Source organism: Scleropages formosus, chromosome 12, assembly GCF_900964775.1.
Source record: "Scleropages formosus chromosome 12, fSclFor1.1, whole genome shotgun sequence".
Taxonomy (NCBI): domain Eukaryota; kingdom Metazoa; phylum Chordata; class Actinopteri; order Osteoglossiformes; family Osteoglossidae; genus Scleropages; species Scleropages formosus.
Genome location: NC_041817.1, coordinates 19,228,556 through 19,242,357, shown reverse-complemented (window position 1 = coordinate 19,242,357; position 13,802 = coordinate 19,228,556). Strand labels below are relative to the sequence as shown.

The 13,802-nt window shown below is 37.8% G+C and overlaps 1 protein-coding gene across 1 annotated transcript in view; it reads left to right on the top strand.

Moving 5' to 3' along the window:
• Nucleotides 1-3,796: 3,796 nt before the first annotated feature.
• The window catches only part of LOC114912045 (uncharacterized), an 88,739-nt gene continuing 78,733 nt past the window's right edge, over nt 3,797-13,802 (top strand). The window contains exons 1-6 of the mRNA XM_029256919.1: nt 3,797-4,084; nt 4,930-5,204; nt 8,039-9,123; nt 9,412-9,567; nt 9,674-9,775; nt 10,002-10,201. Coding sequence (XP_029112752.1) covers nt 8,053-9,123; nt 9,412-9,567; nt 9,674-9,775; nt 10,002-10,201 — 1,529 coding nt within the window. The 5' untranslated portion in view covers nt 3,797-4,084; nt 4,930-5,204; nt 8,039-8,052. The remainder of the gene's footprint in view (nt 4,085-4,929; nt 5,205-8,038; nt 9,124-9,411; nt 9,568-9,673; nt 9,776-10,001; nt 10,202-13,802) is intronic.

The window sequence follows — 13,802 nt, the reverse complement described above, 5'->3', positions numbered from 1 at the left end:
ACCACTATGAGGTTAAGAGCTCATTAAGTTAAATGAACAAAATCTAAATGTATATTGTTCTTCACCTAGCCTTAAATAGGAATTAATAATAGATGTGGAAGAGTTTCAGTAGGACATGACAAAGATGATATGATGAATATCAACCAGGTTTTCACACATAATTTATTATCCTACTATGAACCCAAAGGATTTTGCAGGTCACTGTGGTAATCTCATACCAAGCAGAAAAGCTACATTGTGGGTAATCCAACCTCCATTAAAAAAAAAAAAAAAAACGGAGTGTACATTCAAATGGGCATAGTTTAATCTAGGCCATACCCTAGGGGACAATCTCCAGTGTGGAACCATTAAGTGTGAAAAATTTAGTTATTCAATCAAACAGCACAGCAACGCTTACATTATGACAAAAAAGTAATCCAGTTTTTTTTTTTTTTTTAATTCAACATTACTGTGCTGTGTCCACTTAATTGATTAATTTTATTTGTGCACAAAATGTGAAAATTTATTATGCATGCAAACGCAGTGTTAAAGATACATTCAAAATTAAACGGAGATGCTGTTAGTTTGAACTCCCTTTCAGGACTCTTCGAGCATGCTCAGTGTAAGTAACACTGGTATATACCATTAGAACAATTTCGTTTTGTATAGAATGGGACTAAGGGGGGGCACAGTGGTGCACGGAGCTTGGCTGGGTCTGGCCTTCTGGTGGGTCTGAGGTTCGAGTCCCACTTGGGGTGCCTTGTGATGGACTGGCGTCCCGCCCTGGGTGTGTCCCTTCAGCCTTGCTCCCTGTATTGCCAGGTTAGACTCCGACTCGCCGCAACCCCGCCTGAGACAATCAGCCTCAGCCAATGTGTGTGTGTGTGTGTGTGTGTAAATGGACTCTTTACATTTAAGCCTAGGAACAACGTATAAATCACATAAATACAAGCTTCTTCTTCAGAAAGGAAAACAAACTTCTAGTGGTCATGAAGCTTCCCAGTGAAAATTTGCAGTGACTCATGCATGTACGAAGACTTGAATGGTTGACGACATGGTGCTGCAACTGCCTGACAGCTCTTGGGCTGTTTGGGTGTTGGTTCAAAACTGGCTCAGCCTGTGTGGTGTTTGCATAGGTTCCCTTCCATAGTTCAAATACATGTGTCTGGGTCAAATGGTGACTCTAAATGGCCTGTAGTGTGTAAATGTTTGGCAATCCTGTATTGTTCTCGTGTCCCATTCACAGTATATCCCACTTAGCCTTCCATTGTGTGCTTCTGGGAAACAGTTTAGACCCTTGCGACCCTAATGTGGACAAGCAGTTAAAGATAATGAGTTAGTGAGTACGCACTTAAATGGAGGGAGGGAAAAAAAAAGAGCTATATCTATTAAAATGCATATTAGCGGTTTCAGTTACAAGAAGAGACTGCCATAGTGCCTAGTTAAACTTTGAAAAACAGCCTGTTTGCCAGTTGATGCATTAAGCAGACATTGTTTTGATTGCACAAGAACTGCATGTTCTGTGCTGTCCATGTTCTTCAGCGTTGTTTACCATATAGTGTTCCTACGAACAATCTGTCAAGGTCTGGGATGCACTGGCATTGTGGTGCTAGCAGTTCCTCTCAGACCTTAGCAGGTGATGATCAGCAGGCATTATTCACATGAGGGATGTGATTGCGGAGGTTGCCTGGCAACTCATTAAATTCACACCATAAGAGGATCACTGGAGGGTGAAACATAAACTCTGTAATATTGCAGGTTTATCCAGTGTTCTAAATGTCATTGATTGTACACATCTATCTAGGCGCCCAAGGAGAACCTCTGCTGTCTCATCAATAGAGCATGGTCTCGCTCACTCAATTTGCCAATGACTGTTAATAGGACAATTGAAATAATTATCGCTATTGTTCCCGCCAAGTACTGTGCATCACAGACAGCTCTTTGGCATAGACATAGAAGACTTTGCATTGAACAGAACGGCAGGCAGTGTAGCAGTTAATGACATGGGTTTATAATTTGAAGGTTATGAGTTAAACCCCTCTCTCTACTGCTGCTGTACAAAAAAGTCACTTTCTCTGAATGTGTCTTGCAAAAATATCCACCTGTATAATTTAGGTTCATAGTGCAAGGAGCTTTTGATCAGAGCATCAGCTAAGCAACAAATTCTTCATGGTAATAGATGTGAACCAATGGTGTAAAGTACATTTCCTTTCATTACATTAATTTTCATGAGATTTAGAGACAGGCTTGAACTGTTGGATGACTCTTTTCTACAGATATGAAAGAAACTAGTATGACTGTGGAAAGAAGGGATGAGTGAAAGACAGTACAGCGGGACCAAGGGTAAAGGTAAACAGCGTAAAAAGGCAAGATACAGGCTTATGAAAATTATAGTAAAGACAGTTGTAGTGCTGGCCAGTCATAAGCAAACCAGTTATTTATATTCACAGAAAACAAAATACTTGCATTTGTAATTGTATAAATCATTATTCCTCATTAAAAGTTTTGAAGCATTCTTTTTCCCTTATATTTTCATTAAGTAAAACTAAATTTGAACACAGACTACATTTCCCATGGTGAATATAAGCTTGCCAGTTTGTATTAGAAAGATGGCTTAGTTGCATTTTACTTGTAAAATTAGGAAACCATGTATTGTTTTACCTCAGCATGGTAAAAGAAGCTGGTGTATGAAAGTTAAAAGAAATAAACTGAAAAAAGTGAAGAATGGCGACCGTTTCCTTAGAAAGTAAAGGTGACCTGTTACACCACTCACGAACAGTCCTCTCACCTACCCTGAAGGTTCTCTTCTTCAGATTAGAAAAGGTCTACAGGTCACTTGTGCCCTGAGGTTTAATATTAGGGAGGCAGTGAGCAGTGACTTGCCTAAAAACTCTTCATCAGAAGAACAGAGCAGAAAGCATAAAGTGTTATTGATTACTGATATAGCATATTGTCTTAATTGTTATTGATTTGGATATTATTATTATTATTAGTAGTAGTAGTAGTAGTAGTATTAGTATTATTAGTATTATTATTATTGTAACCATAAACATGTGCAGTTACTCAGTCATTCACACACCAAGGTGAATTTAATGTCTGAACTGCTTGTCTTTGGACTGTTAGAGGAAATCTGAGCCCCTGGAAGAAAACCATGTAGAGACGGGTAGAAGATGCATTATTATTATTATTATTATTATTATTAAGGTTACTTTGCAGTTAATTTTCTGGAAATGGTAATTATTAATGAGTGACTGACACTGATATGCATAGCATGAACTAGATTCACAGAGACATAAATGTAATCAGGTATTATGCAATAAAAAGTTTTCAGACCATTTTTTTCCATAGGTTTAGCCATTTCTATATCCGTGGCAACTTTTCAAGTCTATCGACAAGTCCAAATATGAGTATTCAATCATTTTTTGATATTCTGTGACCTCAGGAGCACTTTTGACAGAAAGAGTAACTCCTACAACATCATAAATGTATTATTTAATTTGTTTTTACATATTCACACAGCTGACTGTATAGAATATGTGTGGTAGAGACATTTAGGGACAAGGCATGCCGTCACTAAAAATTCTGGTGCCATTGCTGTTGGGTTGTTTAATTGGATTACATTCGGTTATGCAATTATGCAAATGACCCCAAAGCATAATTTTGCCAAGTACCATTCTGTATGAATTTCAGCAGTGCGAGTCACTTAACAGATTTCTCTGTTTTTTTTTTTTTTTTTTTTTTTTTTTTTTCTGTAATGGGCCTACACTGTAAAAAATGAATCAGTGGTGAAGCAGATTTTATTAAAAATATAAATTAATTTCAAGTAAATGATAAGTACATTTAATCTATTAAATCAAGATTTCATATTTTACATAAAATATTGGTTCATTTTCACAGAAATAATTACAGAAAATAATCGAATTGATTATTTTTAGGAGCTTTTGCGCAGCTTTTTGTTTTTTAAAATAGACAGGTGTGAGATTAAATCATTTTATTTGAGGAGTTCAGCCTTAGCCTGTAATTTGCCGACGTCATCGAAATTTTGGCTCGCTTTCTCCCTGCGCATGCGTTAGTATTTGTCGGGTAGTAGTTCGTTCTTGATAAGGTGAGTTATAGGTATATAGTTTGTAATTTAACACTTGTACTGTATCGGTACATTTATGGCAGACATAGTTTTCACTGGTTTTATGCATTTACTGAGAATCTACTTCGAATCTACTTCGAATCTACTTCGAATCTCTCCGTCTTTTTTCTGGCCGCATTACGAAACAACGGCGCCAAACTCGAATTAAATTCAAATTGGTGTGTCGCACTCACTGTAGTAGTTGAGTGAGCTATCCGTTTACAAATTTACAGCAATCAAACCTTCAGTTATATGAGACTAACAAATAGTAGTCACATTAACGTTTTCAAGTGAAGAATCTCTGATACCTGTGGTAACAAATGCATTTTGACTGAATCTACTTCTCTCCGTGTCTTTTTTCTGCTGGCTGAACCGTTCAGTTAACGAAAACGGCGCCAAAAACTGAATGTAACCAAGTCTCCGGTGTAGCCAAGTGGTATCCGTTTAGAAAGCAGTCTAACTTTTAAAAGTAAAATGCTTGTGATATGTACACAGTATGTTAGTCACATTAGTTTTTTCAAGTGAAGCATGCCATCTGTAATACCTGTATTACAATGAATTGAATGAATCAACTGTTGGCTGCATTAGAAAACGGCGCCAAACTCGGTATTAATAATTAATATGCTGTTACTGTAGCTAAGAGAACTATCCGTTTTATACAGCAATCTAACCTTCAAAGTAAAATTCTCGTCAAATGTATCTTAGTCACACTGTTTTCAAGTGAAGTATGGCTGATAATTGTATTAACTTGGTATTTCCATTTTCATACGTTATTTAGCTAGGTAATTGGTGTCAACCATTGTGAATTCCAACAAACTCATTTGCAGGTGGATTGCTTGTGCAACGTAGACGTAATACCTTTTTGCCGGACTTTTGTTGTTCCTTCTTTTTAAGGTAAGTCTAAACTAGTTTCTATAGCTGTTCACGTTAAAGGGATACCCCACTTCAATGTGCTAGTGGCAAAGAATTTTTGGACAAATCAGCCACTTTGGGAGCAATTTGTGCTTGAACCCTGATGATTACCACTTGCTGTTATATTTTAAACTATTTCCCCCCCTTTTTTACAGGTATATATTGAAGACCACTATAGATGTTCTGCCATGTAAGCATAGATTCCCTTGCAATTTAACATTTAAAGCTCAGATTTAAGGGGTAGTTGGGTGTATGAGGATGTAGTTTGCAATCATGGTGTGGCAGTGCAAGATCTGTCAGTGGATAGCCTCCACGAAAGGAGGTGTCTTGAAGCACTATCGATTTCATCATGGTTCATTTACACATGGCCATTTTGTACTGTGTCCACACTCCAGTTGTCCATGCTCTTTCAAAACACAGAGTGCCCTTAACACACATTTAAGTAGATACCATATACATGAGGACAATCAAGTGCCAGAAGTGCTTACTTTAAATTGTAAAAGTTGTAGCACACAACATTGTTCTGAGAAGGACTATTTTCAACATTTAGGTCATCATCTTAGAAGTCATGAAACCATAGAATGTGTATTTCAAGGGTGTAACTTTAAGACAAATAGATATGGGACTTTTGTAACACACAGAAGCAGAAAACATAATCCTCACTCTTACAGAGATTTCAAGACCGATGTGTTAGTGATGAAGGAGACTGAATCACATTCATTTGATACTAAGCTGCAGGACAGTGACACTGAGAACAGATGTATAGATGGGGATTACCAAATGCAAGATGAATCACAGACAGTTGTGAACAAAATAGCCTTGCTCCTGTTGAAGTTAGAGAGCATATACAATGTGTCTTCCAGATGCATTGATGACTTGGTTGAAGAACTCCGCTTTGTGTCTTGTTTGTCATCCCATTCCCAGTTGTTCAAAAACATTGTTGAATCAAGTTTAAGTAAGAATAATTGTGTCCTCAGTGAAGAGAATGTCACTGAATTTGTAAATGAACTTTGTAAGTCCAACCCTATTGTAAGAGCATTAGAAGCAGGTGGTCCCCTTGGGTCTGCCTTCAAGAGAAAACAATTTTTTAAGGACAATTTTGAAGTTGTTGAACCAGTAGAATTTGTTCTAGATGCTGCTGAGAGTAGGCAATATCACTATGTACCTATTCTTGAGACATTGCAGCAGGTGTTGAACAGCAAAAGTATGAAATTGGACATGCTGAAACATAAAGTTTCAAGTGACCCATCCCATATTGAGTCTTTTGTAGATGGCAGCTATTTCAAGGAAAATAGGTTCTTTGATGGGGATGAACTAAAAGTCTCTCTGATTATTTATGTTGATGAGTTTGAGGTGTGCAATCCACTTGGAACCTCTAAGAAAAAGCACAAAATATCAGCAGTATATTGGGTTTTGGCCAATATGCCTCCTGAATTGCGATCTACTCTGACATCAATACATTTGGCTATTCTTAGCAAAGGTGATGATGTAAGAAGGTTTGGATATGATGCAGTTTTGGAACCACTTTTGAAAGATATTTGTGTCTTAGAACAGGAAGGAGTTTTCATTGCTAGTGTTGGAAAAACCATCAAAGGGACTGTACTTTGTGTTGTAGCAGACAACCTTGGTGCCCATTCTCTCAGTGGTTTAGTTGAAAGTTTTACTGGGGATTACATCTGTAGGTTCTGTTTAGGATGTCGTAGTGAATTCCAGCAGAAAGAAGTAAGATCAGGGGCTTTTCCACAAAGGACAAAAGAGGCATATGCTGAGCATGTTGAGACTATGAAGGTAAATCCTACACTTACCCATTGTTTTGGTGTCAAAAAGGCTTGTCCACTGACAGAGAAACTGACACATTTTCACTTTGCCTGTGGTTATCCTCCAGATATAGCTCATGACTTATTTGAAGGTATCATTCCAGTAGAGCTAGCACTGTGCCTCTCTGTTCTTATCAAGAAAAAATACGTCACATTAAGTGAACTGAATGACTCAATTAAACACTTCCCCTACAAATGGACTGACAAAACTAACAGCCCTCAATCAATACCCCAAAATTTTGCTACTCGCCATAGCGTAGGGGGAAATGCACATGAGAACTGGGCACTAATCAGACTTCTCCCACTCTTTATTGGGTCAAAGATACCTTTGGATGAACCAGCATGGCACATTCTCATGATTTTAAAAGACATCATTGAACTTGTCGTGTCACCTGTCCACACAGCAGAAAGTATTGCTTTCCTTGACTTAAAGATATCTGAACATCGCCATCTCTTTTTAAGTGTGTTTCCAAATGAACGACTGCTTCCAAAACACCACTTCTTGGAGCACTATCCTCAAATGATTGAAGCCTTTGGACCACTTGTTGGATTTTGGACAATGCGATTTGAATCAAAACATAGTTTCTTTAAACGTGTAGTGAGGCATACTACCAACTTCAGAAATGTTTTGCTGTCACTCACTACAAGGCACCAAATGATGATGGCTTACCACTCCTATGCAAGCACTGTGACACCTTCAGTGTGTGTCAGTAAGGTGCACAAAATGCCTATGGAATTGGTACATGCAGAGGTACAGGAGGCCATAAGAAAATTATCACCAAACCAAACAAGTGTGCAGTTGGCCAATGCTGTATCTTACTGTGGAACAACATACAAAGTGGGCATGATATTGCCTTATGGTTGTACTGGAGGTCTACCTGACTTTGTTGAGATCGTTCAGATAGTTTTGGACAAAGGTCTCAGTTTCATTGTCAAGACTCTTATTGCTTATTACAATGAGCATCTAAGATCATATCACCTTGAGTCATCTGGGCATTTTCTTCTTGTTGAGCATGGAGCACTTGGTGATTCTTATCCTTTGGCAGCTTATTGTGTTGGTAAAAATCGTTTGGTTACTCTGAAGCGTTACATAGGTTGTACATTTTAGATTGTTGTATGATCTCACAAACTATTCAGGTTTAGGTCTGTGTTATTTCTTGCTTTGTGCTATTTTTATAAATGACTATCACTTCTTTTATTGTCTTAGGTCTAAGATACAACATGGACCCTGCAGCACTAAAAGTTCTTATTAAGAAGCAAATCAGGAAGCTAGTCCTTCCCTTAGGAATCCCAAATACTGTAGATGAATTGAAATTAGCTGTAAAGGAAGCATTTGTTATAACCGAGGAGTTTAGCCTACAGTACATGGACTCTGATTTTCATGACTTTTTCACACTTACTTCTACTGACCAGATTCAACACAAGGATACAGTCAAAGTTGTGTTCCCTTCTCCTGTGGTGCTGACATTCTGTACTCAACATGATACCATCCCTAGCACCAGTACATTACAGTTTGAAGAGGAATCATCTGCCGTTGCATTTATACATAGTTCGTCAGGTTACAGTGGGGCAGATGTATCTACAACCCAGTCAGATGATGCACTTTCCTCTTCTTCTCAAGATACACTCATCCTTTCTCCACAGAGTAGCCCAGACAGGCTACCATGGCCTCAAGAATTTACAATTCCATGTTTCTCCCCAGAAGTACAGATCGTGCTTGAAAAGGCAATGGAGGCCTACATGAGAGATGGCACTCTTATGAGTGTCCAAAATGTAAAGAGAAATATAACTGAAAGGCTGACTCAGGCTATTTATGCTTATACAGCATATCCTTCAGGTATGCAGATTATCTGTGTGGCAGAAGCACTTGTTCGGAAATATCCATGTCTAAAAGAACCTGGTTCCTTAAGTGGATATTATGGTTGGCAGATGAGTCTTAAGTACAAAATGGCTGATTACAGAAGGCGACTCAGCAAGTTTGGTTGTCCTGAAGTTACATGTAACACGCTGAAAAGTAAGAGTCCTGAGAACAGGAAACCCGCAAAGAATGTCAAAAAGCCGAGGAAAGCAGAAGTGAATTACCTGCCACCATACCCAACAGGTCAGAGTGAAGAGAGTTTGGAGCAAGAAAGGTTGGAATTGCTTAGTGAAGTAAAAAAGAGGGACAATACCATGGTGATCAAAGCAAAAATGGCAAAAACTTTCGCGCTCAGAAGACATGAAGTTGTCAACCTGTCCCCCAGAGTTGTGGATTTTAAAGACAGATGGCCTGCACTGTTTAACCCCCAGCAGGTGAGTCATTAAATGACAACCTTTTATCCTTACAGCACCTCTCTAATATGTGATTTCAAGTATTGCTAAAAACAACATATGGAAAATTTAATTTATTGCTGTAGACAAGTTATACATTGAATGAACAGTAATTTCATGTTTTGGTTAAGACATGCAAGTTTATGCATTGCTTATAACATTACATTCCATAAACTTACATAAAGACAATATAGTGAGGTGCCCTATAAATGCAGTACTTTTGTATAAATCGTTTACATTTTGATTTTTTGTTTTGTTATTTCCTTTCAGATAAATGAAGAATTCAGGAGAATTACCACTTTGGATTTAGAGCCAAAATTTATGCAGATGTTGGACCAGTATACCCCAAATCTGTTGAGCATATTTTGTGCCAAAGGAGGAGCACTTGGACAAACTTTGCAGGACAAAATGGTTGCCATTCATCAGGTATTTTAAAATAATGTAATCTTTAATCGATTTGGTTGGATATATTTAACAAGATCTTAGAGATTGTTGGCACTGGTAATCAATAGTACATTTTGCTACATTTTAGAACCCTGGTGGTGTTACTATTGACCAGACAAGAGAAGTTGTCATTCGTTGCTTGGTTCATTACTTGGGTGAAAAGGATGATGATCTCATCCAGGAATACCATGTAAGTATCTATCTTACAAAATACTAAGAATTAACCAAAAAAAAAAATTGCAGGTTTTATGAGTTTGGAATTTTGTATTTGTGCTCATGTAAAACAAACTGAGTAGTGATTAAACACAATATTTTTAAAAATCTCTTGTGTTTTGAGTTTTCAAAAAAATATATTGAATCTCCAAAGTCTATACTGATAAAGGGAATTCCCATGTTCTGTTCTTTGTCTTCTGTAGTGCGCCGAAACAGATTTTCAGCAAGATCTCATGCACCACACAATGAAAATTTCTGTCTTTAAGAGGGGTGAGCAGGATGACATCAGCATTGTCTTGGAGGGTGCCCAAGTAGTGAGTGGTTTAGGAAATGTGGCTAAAGCTTGTGCCGTTCTTCTTGGGCTCACTTATGCTCTAAATCTGAGCTACCCTAAACAGCTCAGGTATACATTTGAAGCATTTCAAAAGCTCATCTTAGAGTTGGACACTTGTAAGTTTTCACCCAAAATGCAGTCTCTTAAGAATAAGCTTGCTTAATGTAGTCATGCAATACAATTTACTTGGCTGAACACAGTGTTAAAACAAGCATTGACATACAAGTTACATTCTTTAAAATGTTTTAAGATTTACACCACAAAAATGCATATTTGTTTAGTGATGCAACATCAGACCACAGTATGAGGTGTGGCAAATTTTCAGTTCAGGTACAGTTGATCTGTATAATTATGTAGAAATTTGGGACAGTAATATGGCAATTTATGTTACTTGTAACTTCTGTTTTGTACAAATTTTTAATTGTAGAAGTTTAGAAAATGTGTACATTTTTGTTTTGACTTTTATATATCAGATTGAGATCTGATGATTATTTTTAGTATTTTAGTATTTGAATATGCCATAAATTTTTTTTTTGATGAATACAAAACCTGTCCAATACAAATACAGCATTGTACAAATATTACAAAATAAATACTTAACTACATGTGCCTGTGAGTTTTTTCTTATATTTTGTAAGTTTTATTGAATTTCTTTATTGGTTTGTGAGAATTGGACTGCTGCTTTAACTTTACCTAAATTCTTACATTTCTTGGAACTGTACAAATCAGAATTAAAAAAGAGAAATGTTTTCATATTTAAAATGTAATTCATCTAATACAATTGTGCAATGCAGTAATTTAAAAAGTCACACAAAAGAAAAGCAAAGCTTAATTGATTTACGTAGTTTAAGTTAAAATAATGTTCTAACTCTATCAAAAGCAACCAAGTAATATTACTAAATTTATTTGGTAGATAACTTAAAATAATTAGTAGAATGAACAAGTTTTTTTTTGATGCTGTTGCTTTGTGGACATAAATAATTTTGGTAAATTCACTTGATTTCATTAAGTAGATTTCACTAAATAATATATGCTGTTGACATTTACTTAAAATTATTGCTGTAATATTTTTGCCTAAATTTTTTTTTGTAGAACCACATATCATTTTTTACAGTGTAGTCCATGTTCTCATGAAAGATATGCACAGCTTGTCTTATAAATAGCAGCACTTTTCTCTTTGGCTTTATGTTGTTGTGCATTTTTTCTGTCATCTGAGATCAATGTTAAGATTCCACCAGGGGCACCAGCCACTTGACTGTCAGATACTCCAACAGTCATTGATCACGACACAAAACATATCATTAAGCTGTTTTGACTTTCGACACGTTTTGCCGTCAGAATAATTCCGCAAGACTGAAGTGAGCAAAATCTTAAAAAGAAGAACACTGAACCAAGGGCATATCATTAAAATAGGCAGCATAGCATATTACATGATTCAATGATAACGCAGCTGTTTTTAATAACCATTTTATTGAATTGTAGTCGATCAAGCATAGGCTATCTTTGCTTATAGGTAAATAAATAATCTATGTGGAAATAACTTTTTCAGTATTTTACAATTATATTAAGTTAAATAAATAAAATGCTAGTAGTTTAATTTTCTCTGAATGCCAGATTTGGCTGGGAAAAATGTAAATGTGAAATGCAGGTAGACCAACCAGAACTAAAGTGCCAGGTCAATCCTTCTATTCAGTTTCAGATTAGTATCAGCCCTCATTGCAACGAACACATTCTGCTGGATTTCTCACTGGAATTACTGCACATGGATTTATTCTATGCTTCTGACACCATTGTCACAAATGCATTTGGGAAACTACAGCTAGAAGTGAACACTTGTTTCCCACAATGCCAGTGGCAACACTAACTTCATCTCTAAGCAGTCAACAGACTGATGTAAGGATTCTTTATTTAATACTATATATAACCCGAGGGGGTGCGGTGGTGCAGTGGGTTGGACTGCAGTCCTCCTATTCGGTGGGTCTGGGGTTCGAGTCCCGCTTGGGGTGCCTTGCGACGGACTGGCGTCCCGTCCTGGGTGTGTCCCCTCTCCCTCCGGCCTTATGCCCTGTGTTGCCGGGTAGGCTCCGGTTCCACCGTGACCCTGTATGGGACAAGCGGTTCTGAAAATGTGTGTGTATATAATCCTGTTAAGCTCTGTTGATCTTCCATTTAGATGCAGTCAATGTTATTTTCTTTTTTTTTTTTTTGTTTAATTGTGCAGAAACTGATCATCACATGTCTTCATGGAAACTACAGGCTCAAAAGGCAAATAGCCACTGGACCAGTAAGGAGGAAGCAAAAAATGAAAGCAATCAGGTAACTGCTCCTCTCCGCCTAGAGTGTCAATCACAACACCAAGAACTGGAGATTTGCCAGAGTTAAAGCCCATCGTGATTCTGCAGTCTACCACCCTAGTGACATAGATAGATCTTTGAGATTTAAAAAAGCTCTTTACCAAGTGCTCACAGCTCATGGGCAGGCTGCCTGACAATAACTTCAGGTGTGTGTAACACAAAACAAGTGTGCTGTGGCCAAGTGCATGCCAGCCACACAAAACATGATATTGCAGGTATTCAGGAAAGCACTTGCAGATGGAAACAGATGAAAGAGCATTGCTGCAGCTGTTTTGTGTGTGTATGTGTGTGTCTGTGGGTGCTTGGTATTCAATATGCTATTCAATGAGCCTGTATTTGGAAAAACCTACCATAAATACTCTTGGTACCAGAATAAAATCAAATTTTTCCCCATTCAGCACTGCATGCAAATGTATATCAAAATATGATCTGTGGTTACCGTGGCAGTGCATTTACTTTATTTTTCATTTGGTTTTATAAATATAAAGTGTGCTGAAGAAGGCACGGCCATTTTTCCTTTTGCAAGTACCGCCAACACATCTTTGAAAGAATTTGATATGTGTTTTTTTGCAACATAGTTGATGTAGTTTATTCATTCTTTCATTCATTGTCAGTAACTGCTTGTCTTAATGCAGGGTCCTGGTAGTCTGAAGCCTCTGTAATGCAGGGAAAGAGGCAGGTTATACCCTCATTTACACAATATGGCCAATACAAAGTGACCACACACACACACACACACACACACACACTTTCTGAACCTCTTGTCCCATATGGGGTCGCAGGGAACCGGAGCCTACCCGGCAACACAGGGTGTAAGGCCGGAAGGGAAGGGGACACACCCAGGACGGGACGCCAGTCCATCGCAAGGCACCCCAAGTGGGACTCGAACCCCAGACCCGCTGGAGAGCAGGACCTGGTCCAACCCACTGCACCCCCTACACAAAGTGACCAGTTAAATTGAAAAATGTGCCTTTGGAATGTGGGAAGAAACCAGAGCACCCCGGAATCACATGCAAACATGGGGAGAAAATGCAAAGTCCACAAAGACTGAGCCAAGCACACAGATCAGGCACTACAAGGCACCACTGCTACCTGCTGAGCCACTGTGCTGCCCCAGAAACTATATGTATCATAACGCACTATTAGTAAATAGATGTGAAATACATCTACTCAAATTTCATTATCAAATGCAATCTAAGTCGCTCTGGAGAAAAGCATCAGCTAAGTGAATAAATGTAAATATTAAAGCATGTATTTCATGTTCAAAAAAGGCAACAACACAACATCAGTTTATATGCATGGTATACATGGTAAAG